This window comes from Gymnoscopelus microlampas (genome assembly GCF_963454915.1).
Source record: "Gymnoscopelus microlampas genome assembly, chromosome: 13".
Lineage (NCBI taxonomy): Eukaryota > Metazoa > Chordata > Actinopteri > Myctophiformes > Myctophidae > Gymnoscopelus > Gymnoscopelus microlampas.
Genome location: NC_139950.1, coordinates 44,728,676 through 44,741,912, shown reverse-complemented (window position 1 = coordinate 44,741,912; position 13,237 = coordinate 44,728,676). Strand labels below are relative to the sequence as shown.

General features: G+C 41.1%; 1 protein-coding gene across 3 annotated transcripts in view; it reads left to right on the top strand.

Annotated features, from left to right (window-relative positions):
• golga4 (golgin A4) overlaps positions 1-13,237 on the top strand; it is a 52,509-nt gene that overhangs the window by 14,746 nt on the left and 24,526 nt on the right. For all 3 annotated transcript variants that reach the window (XM_084077178.1, XM_084077176.1, XM_084077177.1), the window contains 10 exons: positions 1,519-1,566; positions 2,439-2,495; positions 2,844-2,942; positions 4,028-4,154; positions 5,330-5,520; positions 9,930-10,013; positions 10,436-10,583; positions 11,224-11,378; positions 12,322-12,420; positions 12,643-12,798. In XM_084077178.1, coding sequence (XP_083933304.1) covers positions 1,519-1,566; positions 2,439-2,495; positions 2,844-2,942; positions 4,028-4,154; positions 5,330-5,520; positions 9,930-10,013; positions 10,436-10,583; positions 11,224-11,378; positions 12,322-12,420; positions 12,643-12,798 — 1,164 coding nt within the window. The remainder of the gene's footprint in view (positions 1-1,518; positions 1,567-2,438; positions 2,496-2,843; positions 2,943-4,027; positions 4,155-5,329; positions 5,521-9,929; positions 10,014-10,435; positions 10,584-11,223; positions 11,379-12,321; positions 12,421-12,642; positions 12,799-13,237) is intronic.

The following is a 13,237-nucleotide window of genomic DNA, read 5'->3' as shown; positions in this document are numbered from 1 at the left end:
AAACAACAGCAAAACATACAGCAAAATAAGAAACCAAATAAACAACAAAAGGAGACGCGTCACTTAAAACAGTGGTTCTCAAACTTTTTCTTGTCAAGGACCCCCTAATTGACACTTATTACCCCGCTGACCCCCATTTGAAAAGATAAGCCAGGGACCCCAATAAGAGAAGGTTTCTACGGCTCTCTAGCAGTGGTTTTCAACCATTTTAATTTCAAGGACCCCCAGTTTGACATGCATTAGGGCTACGGACCCCCATTTAATGGCATTTATACCTCGGGGACCCCAATTCACATTGTAAAACCAATGTTAATTTAACTCTGAGAGTGTACAAATGGAACCAAATGGAACCGTTAGGGTCCATTTGGTTCCATTTGTACTCTCTCAAAGTTACAGACCCATAAGGGTCCATTTGGTTCCTGTCCATCATTTAGCTGGGGACCCCCTGGAACCCCCTCAAGTACCCCTGGGGGTCCCCGGACCCCACTTTGAGAACCAATGACTTAAAATACAAGATGCAGCAGCGTCAGCAGACGGTGAAACAAAACATAGACCATAGAAACTCTCAAACGGGATCGAAAGCCAAGGTATAAAGGTGGGACTTAAGGCGAGATTTAAAAGCCTCGATGGTGGGGGCCAGTTTGATATGGGAGGGGAGCGCATTCCATAATATGGGGGCTACGACTGAAAAGGCTCGGTCACCTCTGGTCTTTAAACTTGACCTACTGTAGGGACCTCAAGTTTCAACTGGCCCGCAGACCTCAATGACCTTGGGGGCGTATATACACGTCTAGAAGTTCAGAGAGATACTGGGCTTAGGCCACACCACAGACCCCCATTTGATACGATTTTTTTTTACCTCTGGGACCCCAGTCCACAGTACACTGTAAAACCTTCAGTGTTAATTGAAAGGATGTATAGATCAAATGTTTATTAAAACAAATAATACAAAGAAAATCGTCCACACTGCTTACAGAGATAAGGTGACTGCCACAGTTATGCATGTGGGGTAAGGTACTTTTTACCCTACATACTGTATATTCTTGCAAGGCAACCATGCAGATGTTGCATAATGTTGCAAAAATACATGATTGTTGCCTTATATACAGTAGATTTGATGGTGAATTAGCAAACCTTATGCAACTAAAAGTTCTGAACGTTGTTGCTCCTTTAATTCAGAAAAGAAGAGAAACATTTTTACACTTGCAGTAAGAAACCCCGTAAGGGTCCATCTGGTTCCTCCCAAACTATCAGTCATTTAGTGGAGAGAACCCCATGTAACGCCCTCAAGGACCCCTGGGGGTCCCCTGGACCCCATGTTGAGAACCAGAGGGGCATAGATAACCAACTGCCCCGACATCCACCTTTCACCCCTGTAGATGAGAGAGAGCTGATTTATAATCTGGCCTTACGTGTCCATCAATTATGATGACCTCCATCTCTCCATCGCTGACCCTCAGCCTGCTGTTTTTCTTCCCACTAAAACTCTCTCACTCCCTTTTTTTGTTTTTCATGCAGCTGGTTACGGCATACCGAACAGTGCAACGAGATAAAGAGAAAACCCAGGTAAGTGGCTTTTTTAGTGCACGTGTGACATTAAAACATCATGAGCTTTAAATCAAGTTGTTCTCAAAACTATTTTGGGTTTCAGTATCCCCCCCTTCCCCTGATGTCTAAATCCACTTATCCCCAGCAAGAGAAAACCCTAGCTAGAATTTGATGTCCTGAATGAATGATCAAATAAAATAAAATAAAACCGCATAATGGCAAATAAGGATTGCTTTCTATTCAACAGTAGTGCTAGCCAAGATTTTGATTTAACCCATTAAGACCTGGAACGCATATGTGTCACTTTAGATTTCTTTGGCTATTCAAAAATAGCAGATATACAAGCTCATAGCGCGGCACCGAGTGCCGCGCTATGAGCTTGTAGATCTGCTATTTTTGAAAAATATTTAACTTTTTTTTCAAAAAACTGTTAGGATTTGTTTTGGAAAATAATTTTCAGAACCCAAGATATCGTGATCCGAAGATTTGCTGCTCCATTCACTTCTTGTTTACCTTATTATTATTATTTTGTTTTACTTTAAAAAAAATTGCTGGCACAGTATGAACATATTTATTTATTTCATTGGCACTGAGAGAGTTAAGAATCGCCTCCGGTCTTAATGGGTTAACTGGTTAACAAAAAGTGTGTCATGTTTTATCATTAAACATAGCAGCAACAAATGTTAAAAAAAAATCCCACATTCTTTCACAATACCCCCTGCAGTGTATTCCTCCACGTACTCCCCTTTGAGAAACACTGCAGTAAGTTACAGAGTCAAAAGGTTTGCTGTCGGTGTGCACTCAGTCCGCAGGTTATTCACAGGTTAGAAATAATTCATTATTATCATTAACCAACATTATGTCATTTCTTTTCTCTTTTACCCTTCCAGGTCATCCTCAGTCAGAGCCAGGATAAATCTCTCCGCAGGATAGGGGAGCTGAGAGAGGTACGGCAACACAGTTTGATAATTGTTGTTTCTCTGGGGGGTCGATATGTCGACCTTGTGTTTCTCCTTCTGGCCATTGAAGCACTGGGCATGGGCTAATTTTAGTCAGAACGAGTGCAGCCACTTTGTCATTTTGGGCTAAAAGCTTTCTGGAAGCTAGACTAACCGCAGAGAAGCACTCGTAGAATTGGGACTTTGAGATTACATTACAGCCCAAAAGAGTGTCAACAGAGCAGGGAAAAGTCTTTATCTGGAACAATTCGCATTGCTTTAATTCCAGGTTCAGGTTACATTTTAACATTGAAATGTTAGTGTGAAAAGTTTGACATTTGATGTATGTGTGTGTAGGAGCTGCAAATGGACCAACAGGCCAAGAAACATTTACAAGAGGAGTTTGATGCCACCCTGGAGGAGAAAGACCAAATGATCACCGTCCTCCACACTCAGGTGGGTAGGTGTGCGACTGTGCGTTTATAAAATGTTGACAGTGAGTATTAAAAACAAATTATATGAATTGAACTGTCTGGGACTGTGTCATGCATTCACCAATCTGGGAACCCATCACCAAATGAAAAGGAAAAACAGCTTCCTTTGCTGTTTTTACTATCTCAGTTGGCTCTGGGAGGAAGAAGACGTAGCACCCGCATGCGCAAGGAAACCGGGGTTTTGGTCTGCCTTCAGCCTTTCACTTCCGGTGGTGCGACTATGTTTTCATTCCCACTAACAATACTGTATTTCTACACGGAACACTAACACCACTTCTCCCAGAGAACATGGATCGTTTTGGTTATAAGCCCACTTGTTTCTATGATGAAAGAGCAATTTAAAATGTAAATATCTTTCCGTGGTTTTGTCTGCTCCGAGGACGCTATTGTTAAATTAGTTTCGGTTTGTTTCTAGTGGGGAAGGATCGGCGGACACGTAAATCCCGCCCACTCCATTTGATTGGGTAAAGCGCGTTCTGCTTCCTGATCTGAAGGCACGCCCAATTGTAGGCCAGTGCGTACGCGATATGACGAACCCCCCCGACAGATTCTGTTCTTGAGAGATTATGCATTCACTGACTTGATAGAAACTAGTATAAATTAGACCAGTGGTCTTCAACAGGGGGTCCGGGACCCCTAGGGGGTCCTCAGAGTTACTACAGGGGGTCCGCCAAATCTTTGTGTGATATGACTTTTTTTTTACCTTAACCACTTATAACCCTAGCATCCCTTTTCTGAGAAGAACTTTAGCCAAAAATAGCAGATCTACAAGCTCACAACGCCTCGCGCTGCGAGGCGTTGTGAGCTTGTAGATCGGCTATTTTTTGGCAAAGAGGTATAGGTGTAGAGGGAAAAAAGATCAGACCTATAAACAAAAAAAGTTGAATCTGAAACACAATTTTATACAATATGGGGTCCCAACCTCATCTCTCTCTCAGCTAGCGGGTCCCTGCTTCATCTCTCTCTCAGCTAGGGGGTCCTTGGGCTGAAAACATTGAAGACCCCTGAATTAGACCTTAACTTTGACTGTGTGTTATCTTCTGCCAGGTTGCTTTGTTAAAGAAGCGAGTCAAAGGGGTCGTCCCACTGGAGGGGGAGGTGCCTCCGTCTGAAGATGGCGTGGATTCAGCCTCGGCCCCTCAGAGTCCCTCTAAGGAGCCAGGGGCAACTGAGGGTATGCATTCATATTTATTATCATAGCACTAATACAATGGGATTGTGTGCTGTTTGTCGTCACTGTCCAAAACAGTTGTACAGTACTTGTAACAGAGTACTTCTATATTGGAGTATTGATTGATACTTTTACTTAAGTAAAGAATGTGAGTACTTTTTCCACCACATGGAAGACCACACGTCGACCGCTCACCCAGAGGGACTAACCGCTTTGCCAGGGGAGGCTTTTGGACTTATGAGCTTCACGCAGTACTACTTGTCGATCAGTAGGTGACCCGACCTAACCGACACCAGGGTCTTAAATGTCTCAATTTAAGAGTATAGGGAGACCACCTTCAACCACTGCAGATGTGCCAGTTCTACTACATTAACATGCTATACCATACAGATCTACATTGCAGTATTGATACTTTCACCGTACTTAAAGGGTTAGTTCGGATTTTTTAAAGCTTTTTTTAGTAGGAAATACTTGCCATTTAATGTAGTGGTTGCAAAGGTATTCATTGATTGCCCGAGTCTCGTGGTCAGAGTTCTGGTCTGGTTCTGATGAATATTAAGTAGTTCCGTGATTTAGTGGGGGCCAATCATTAAAAATAATAAAAAAAAATATTGTCATTTGTATTGTTGACCTATTTCTACCATATGGAGGTACAAAAAAAAACAGATGTCTGGACACTAGCGTGGCATGAAGGGTGCGACTTTGGACCGAGTCACTCGGAAAGGGGAAATAATCTGATTTGTTTTCATTAATGCTGTTAATTAATGAAGTTAAAGAGAAAGAAAAGCAGATTTAAAGGTAGGGTAAGTGATATTTTTGGGTAATTGTTTTGTTAAAAAGGTTAAAGTAGTATATTCTGATTGTAGTCATTGCTACAGAGCGTTTGTTCGGTCACAGGGGTCTCTCCAGCTGAGGACCCTAACCATTTTCAGGTAGGTGACGAAATTTAAGCCAATCAGGAGAGAGCACTGAAAATGCATTTTCTGTTTAGAAAAGGAGCTGGAGAGACATGGGAGACTCCTTTTACTGAACAAACACTCTATAGCAATGAGTACTATCAGAATATAGAGCTATTTAACACTTATTTTAACCAAAGTAAATCACTTACCCTACCTTTTTAAAAGTAAAAACATTTTAGTACCTTTTCCACCACTGGTGCATTTCCTCCTTTTGAGCAGAAGAGGGCAGCAGCGACCCGGCCAAGGCGGCGGAGGCTCTGCAGAAGCGGGTGAAGAGGCAGGAGAACCTCCTGCAGAAGTGCAAGGACCTCCTCCGCACGCACAAGGAGCGCAGCGCCCAGCTGGGCAGCGAGAACGACACCCTGCAGGAGCAGCTGCAGGAGAGACTGCAGGAACTGGAGAAGACCAAGGTACTGACCTCCTCCTCGCCTGATGCTTATCAACCAACCAACCACCAACCAACCACACAACGCTGGCTGTTAGCCTGGTTTACACAGGACTCCACACATGTTTTCTACCATATGGGAGTCCAGTGGTGTAGAGTAACTAAGTACATTTACTCCAAGTACTGTATCGAAGTACAATTTGGAGGTACTTTTACTTTACTGGAGTATTTCCAATTGTCTACACTTTTACTTCTACTCCACTACATCTCAGAGGCAAATATTGCGCTTTTACTCCACTACAATTATTTGAAAAGTTTAGTTACTTTACAGATGTTAAAGGTAGGGTAAGTGATAGTTTGGGTTAAAACAAAAAGTATTTTTAAATAAAGGTTAAAGCACTATATTCTGATAGTAATCATTGCTATAGAGTGTATGTTCAGTAACAGGAGTCTCCCCGTCTCTCCAGCTCTTTAATAAACAGAAAATACATTTTCCGGTAGGTGTCAAAATCTCAGCCAATCAGGAGAAAGTACCCATTTTTAAGCTTCATTTTTATAGTGTTCCAGTTCCAATTTTTCCTGCTCATTTCTTAGTGTCATCACTTCCAATTTCACTTGTTTAATCTATATCCTGATTGAGTTCTCTATCCTGATTGGATAAAATTGGAAATGAAACTGAAACTGAAACGAAATGCATTTTCTGTTTTATAAAGAGCTGGAGAGACGAGGAGACTCCTTTTACTGAACAAACACTCTATAGCAATGAGTACTATCAGAATATAGAGCTATTTAACACTTATTTTAACCAAAGAAAATCACTTACCCTACCTTTAATTATTCCATTATAAAACATACATTATCCACTTTAGCCCTATTTTATACCTGGGCTATTTGAAAATAGCCGATCTACAAGCTCACAACGCGTCGCATCGCGACGCGTTGTGAGCTTGTAGATCAAACATTTGTTCAAACATTTTACTACTTTTACTTTTGGTACTTTAAGTATATTTTGATACCAGTACCTTTGTACTTTTACTCAAGTACATTTTGAATTCCAAGACTTTTACTTCAAACAGAATACCTCTACATTGCAGTATTGATTCTTTTACTTAAGGAAAACATTCGAGTACTTTTTCCGGCCACTGCAGGTGCCTCGCTTGATGCTTATCTAACCAACCAACCGCCACCAACCACACAACGCTGGCCGTTAGCCTTGTTTACACAGGACTTACACAAATGTTTTCTACCATATGGGAGTCATCAGTCATCAAACTTATCATCTCCATCTCTGTGTAATATCTCATTATACTCATTACCACCATCATCATCATCACCCATGAGATATTTCCAGAAGTACGACTTGAACCCCAGAAACTAAATATCAAAGGAATTCTCGGGAGACAGCCTAGTTATACTAGAAATTGATGTGGCGGTGAACTATAATTATGAAGAGGTTTGATTAACCCTTTAAGACCGGGAACGCATCTGTCTCATTTTTTTAGACTTCTTTGGGCTATTAAAAAAATAGCAGATCTACAAGCTCGTAGCGCGGCACTCGAAAAATCGTGAAAAGTTTTGCAAATCTTTGAATATATATTTTGTACATTTGTAACTTAAATCTTTGCTTCTGGGGGGGTCCCTGGAACAATATATTTTGAGATGGGGGTCTGCATTTTGGGGGTCCTTGACATGAAAAAGGTTTGAGACATTCGGATTTAGAAGACATTTGTAGAATACCACCCCAGAAGCAAAGATTTGAGTTACAAATGTTCGCTTTAAAAAACATATATATTCATATAGATTTGCACAAATGTTCACGATTTTCACCCATAAAAATGCAGATCTACAAGCTCGTAGCGCTACAAGTTTGTAGATCTGCTATTTTTGAATAGCCCAAAGTATAAAATAATGCTACAGCTAAAATTACAGCTAAAATTACAGCTAAAATTACAGCTAAAATTACAGCTAAAATCAGCTAAAATCTTAAAATGACACAGGTGCATTCCCGGTCTTAACGGGTTAAAATGGGGCTGGGCCGATATGCTGCGAATCAATGAGCAGTGTGTGTTTTAGAGGGTAGTGAGTGATGTTGGGTTTATAATAAATCATCTTGGCCATGGAGGAGGCCTTCATGGTCCGTTGATAATGTGACTCCATTATCTCTCAGTGACACAGACAGTGGAATGCTGTGGTTCACTGTCCGAGCTTCCAGAAGATAACTCTGGCCAAACTCCAGCAGGAGGAGGAGGGGGGGGGGGTCATGTCATGTCAACTTGACATGGCTGGCTGGCTGCGACCATTTATTTTGCTTTGATTTGAAAACATTTTGCTTTGGTGGTATGATATAGCAACAGATGGTTTTGACCATCGCGTGGATTAAAGTTCTCAGTCGCCACGACTTTTGAATTCCATACTATGGAAGCGTGTCACTCACCGTGAATAGGATATCTACGAGCTAACAACGCGCTGTTAGCTCGTAGATATCCTATTTTCGGATATTAGTTATTTTAAGATTAAAGAGTATTTGAAGCGGTCAAACTAGTGATAAGAATACATGTTCAATCTTCCATAAAACAATTTATTCAACTGGCTGGCTGTATGGCTACCAAAGCATTATAATTATTTGACATTTTGTTTGTTTATGAAACGGAGTGCTAGTGTGTGTGTGTGTGTGTGTGTGTGTGTGTGTGTGTGGCTGCTTTCACGCTGTTTCACAAATCACAGTGTCGTGAGATTTTATTTTGCTTTAATCCATGCCATCGTTACTGTGAAACTTTTTCGCAGCAACCGCTTAACTAGAAGAACTAGAATCTATTCAGTCGGCAGAAGCCTGCGGTATTGATGGACGCCAGATTTGCGTCTGTGCTTCGCGATTGTTATGCGTTCTGTGTGTTGCGCCTTAGCACTGTTTGGGAACAGAGCCTTTCCTGTTTAAGGAAGAGCAGAGGTTAACAGGCGCTTAGTCCCTTCTAAGCAGCGTAGAGGCATCCTGGTGCTCTGTTCATCCCCTGCCTCAAACAAATACCCCATAAAACAGACCAGCTGTCTACAATTCCAGACTTTCCTCAGGGATTTTGGAATGTATTAAGTGTGGTCTGGGTTCATAGTAGGACCCCATGTTTTTTGGGGGTCTTGATTTGTGTGTTGGTGTCTTTTTTGTTTAGCAGTGTTGTTGTCAAATCAATCATGTGTGAATGCCTCTGGAGGAAGTTCACAAATTATAAATCTTCAGTTTTTTCTCTTTTTGTTTTTGCCATTTTTTACTGTCTTGTTGTACTTTAAAGGGATAAGTCACCCCCAAAATGACTTTTTTTCTATCGATTAGTCACCCCATGGAGACTTGAATTTATGTGGAAAAAAATATGTTTGTCGCATTCCTAAGCCAATAATTTGATGACTTAGAGAAAAACGAGAAAAACACAAAACACAAAAAATCCATGAATTCAAGTCTCCATGGGGTGACTAATCGATAGAAAAAAAGTAATTATTTGGGTGAACTATCCCTTTAAATCTGTGTTTTCAGTGCATTATGGACACACGTAGATCAAACAACTGGGAAAGAGATGTAAAGGCCTGATGTTTTGGTTTTTAACCACTGGTTAGACAGCAGTGTCACAGAGACACGGCTACTACAGGCCACTGCAACCTAACCTGGGCTGTAATTTGGGTTACCATGTTGGTTTAGCTGAGGCCGTGTAGACTTTCTGGATGGCTGCTTTGTGGGCTGAAGCCTAGTGGGTGGTACAGCCATATGCAGACGCTTTCTAGCTGGTCGTTAAAGACATGGCCCCGCGAGACGAATGCCACTGATTTATAGAACACTACACACAACAATGGATCGATTATTCTTGGAATCGAATGCCCCTCTGCAAACACAGGGTCCATTAGGTCATGAAATTCCTGGAAATATTTTGAAATCACTTTTTTTTTTCCAGTCCTGGAAAAGGTTTGGAATTTATCAAGGGTCCTGGAAAAATATTTGTCTATGCATTTATAGCCAATGTTTTTGGCTATTGATTTTGTTATTGTTTCCAAAACATATATAATATTACACGGAATATGTAACATAAGTAGTTTTTCGCCAAACAGGCTGCGTGATTGCAGCCTAATGTATAGCGGATGTGACAAAAAGAACAGATCTACAAGCTCACAACGTGCTGCAGCGTGATGCGTAGTTAGTTAGTACATTTGGCACAAAATTTGGAATTGAATTATACCGTTCTATGCTTTAATTTTGCTTTGTCTTTGGGCATTGCACATAGGAGTAAGACACTCATTATTGCGCTGAACGATTGTTACATATATAGGCCTGGAAATTGGGTTAAATATTCTGGAACATTTTTGGAAATTCATTGATAAAAATGTGTTTACCCTGTAAAGAGTGCTGTATGATTACTGATTAACCGAATTTCCATGTTTCTACGTCGTTGATAGGAATTGCACACGACGGAGAAGACAAAGCTGATCACTCAGTTACGAGATGCCAAGAACCTCGTTGAACAGCTGGAACAAGACAAGGTGAGTGAAGAGGAGGAGGCCGGGGGTGTCTTTTTTTGGGGGGGGATGGGGTGCTCCGGGGTCACATCCTGATTGAGCGTCCTACAGGAACGTCTTGTCTCTGAACTACAGACATGTTTTCGCTCCACTACTGTGTAAGGAGGTCGCAAAGCTTGCAGAACCCAGGTTGTTGCTCTTAACCCTTGACCCCCAGCTCTGCGGGGTCCAGCCAGACACTCTATGAGATCACGTTGAGGAATGTTGAGAGCTCCAAGAACTGTCCGATGCAATTATACAGACCTAGAGCTTGACTTGGAGTGTGAAATACACAGACATCGCTCATCATGAAGCTCCTTTTTCGGTGTTTTTCGAATTTGTTCGCCCCCTTGTACTGTAGGTTAAAAAGACATTTGTTTTCTGCCACGGGGTTGTCTCGTTTTCAGGGCATGGTCATCGCGGAGACCAAGAGACAGATGCATGAGACGCTGGAGATGAAAGAGGAGGAGATCGCTCAGATACGCTCCCGGATCCAGCAGGCCTCGGCCCAGAGGGAAGAGCTGCAAGAGCAGAAAGAAAAGTCTGAGAAATCAGGTGAGTGAGCAGCGGGCGGCATCATCCATCCATCCAGGTGCTTCTGTTAACCCTTTAAGACCGGGAACGCATCTGTGTGTCACTTTAAGGTTTCTTTGGCTATTCAAAAATAGCAGATATACAAGTTCATAGCACGGCACCGAGTGCCGTGCTATGAACTTGTAGATCTGCTATTTTTGAAAAATCTTGAAAATGTGTGAACATTTTTAACTCGAATCTTTGCTTCTGGGGGTCCCCGGGACAAAATATTTTGAGATGGGGGTTCGCGGCCAAATACATATCATTTTGGGGGTCCTTGACATGAAAAGGTTTGAGAACCACTGATATTATAGCAACATAAAAAACAAAAAAAACCGAATTGGATTTAGAAGAAATTTGTATAATCCCCAGAAGCAAAGATTTGAGTTAGAAATGTTTGAAAAATATATATTCAAAGGTTTGCACACATTTTCACAAATAAAACAAAAACAAATCAGATCTACAAGCTCATAGCCACGCTATGACCTTGTAGATCTGATATTTTTGAATAGCCCAAAGAAATCTAAAATGACACGTTCCCGGTTCTAATGGGTTAAATGTGTGTCTAAATGGCGTTTGTGGGAGAGGGTAACTTGACGCTATGTTTCTCATCATGCTGTAGCCTTCGAGGAGCTTGAGCGGGCACTGGGCGTGGCCCAGAGGGCAGAGGAGGCCCGCAAGCAGCTGCAGGTTCAGCTGGACGAGCAGGTGAAACGGGTGAAGAGGGAGCAGCAGGAAGTCCTGCGAGTCAAACAGGAGGTTGCTGCCCTCATGAAGGTCAGGAGCTGAATTTGACCATGTGTTTTTGTTTTAGTTTTTTTGTGTTTATTCAAACTGTAGCAGTGTTACATCACCTGGTCCAATTTCATAGAATCAGAGTTATTAGACTACACCCTCTCCTCATCCCCACATCCTAAACTCTGGTCTGAAACAGAAGTCTGTGTCTTTTGCAACATTTGGCAGAATGTTCCATGTTACTTTGCGACTGTTTACTTTCCGACAGTACGATTTGCACGTATTGTTAGGACATATCCTTCCCCATTGAGCAATGAAATACAATATACAGAAAAAGGTTACACTAAATGAAAATATTACCCTTGGAGTTTCATCATTACTGATATTTGCATAAAAAATATCTATAATGCCAGTAACCTACATTTTCAGTTAGACATCAGTTTATAATGGTAGTGATCATAGAAAGCTTCCGTGAGAGAAATTCAGCACCATGCACTCTGGTTATACCCATAACCACTTGCCCTATTTTCAAAAATAGCCAGTATAGCAAATCTACAAGCTTGTAGATCTGCTGTTTTTCCCAAAACATTTTGCAAAGTTTGACTGTAATGCATGCCCAAAATATGGACGCCACATTGAAAGTGGTGTCCATATCAAAACAAAGTAGTTTTTGAACAAATCAAAGAGCTAGTGTAGGCTGTTACATGTTGCGAAACAGTCAACAGATGCAAACAATGTTGAGCGAGAGTTAGGATCAGAAGGTGGTGACACTTTGTGGAGTTGAACACGGATGTGGAGCTCTCTTTGTTTACTGGGCATGACGAGGTGTGTGTGAGGGGGGGAAAAAAAGTTTTCAAAACCTTAATAGTTGGCAGAATGAGTACCGGTAGATAGATTAAATAGCAATTGTATTTTAAGCTTTTTATTTCTACGTTTCTTTACGGTTAATGTACTTCACATTCTTTCTGTATGTATTTTTGTGTAGAAATCATCAGAGGAGACGGAGGCAAGAATGGAAAGATTACACAATGAATCTCTGGCTGTGAAGGAAGAGGAGATGAATGCCAGAATCAAACAAGCCATGGTGGGTGTTGAGGGTTGTTGTTAAATTGCATTTACTTACTGTAAATGGACTAAACTGCACTCAACCCAACTTTAGAATTCTGAAAGGATTTGAAGTTAATAAAAATAGAATTGGAGTGCAAGTACAATATATAACACAGTATTTTTTCTTAAATGACCACTTGGATGAGAGTTTTTCTCAAATTGTTTTTGACAAGCCGCTGTTTGATTGAATTGTGTTTAGGAGCAATGCAAAGAGCAGTTTTCTCAGACGGCGAAGGAACGAGAACAACAGACCGCTCTGGCTCTGGAGGCCGCCGAACTGCAGAAAGCCGCCGTGGAGGCAGAGGCCGAGGACAAGATAAAGGCCATGCGGTTAGAGCTGGAACTTACAAGAACTGTGAGTCATATTATTATTTTATAACAATCTGGTTAGGGCTGTCACAATTACAAATTTAAGTTGACGATTAATTGTCACTCAAATAATTTCGATTAATGATTTAATTTTGTGTTTGGCCATTAAACATTGGAACACATGAATAAAGATAATTTCTCTTGGCCTCTTATGCTTCGTAATCAAAAATTGCACAGGGCAGACAAGACAAATACTTAAACATATACAAATTATTAACATTTTTAATAATGTACAATGCTTACATTGTACATTATGTACAATGCTTACAACGCGTCACAAAGTGACGCGTTGTAAGCTTGTAGATCAGCTATTTCTGCTTTTTTAAATACTTGAAAAGGTGTGAACATTTTTCAACATGGAAACTATTATGACGATTATGCAAAAATAATTGCGATTATCTCAAATAATTTCAATTAGACGATTA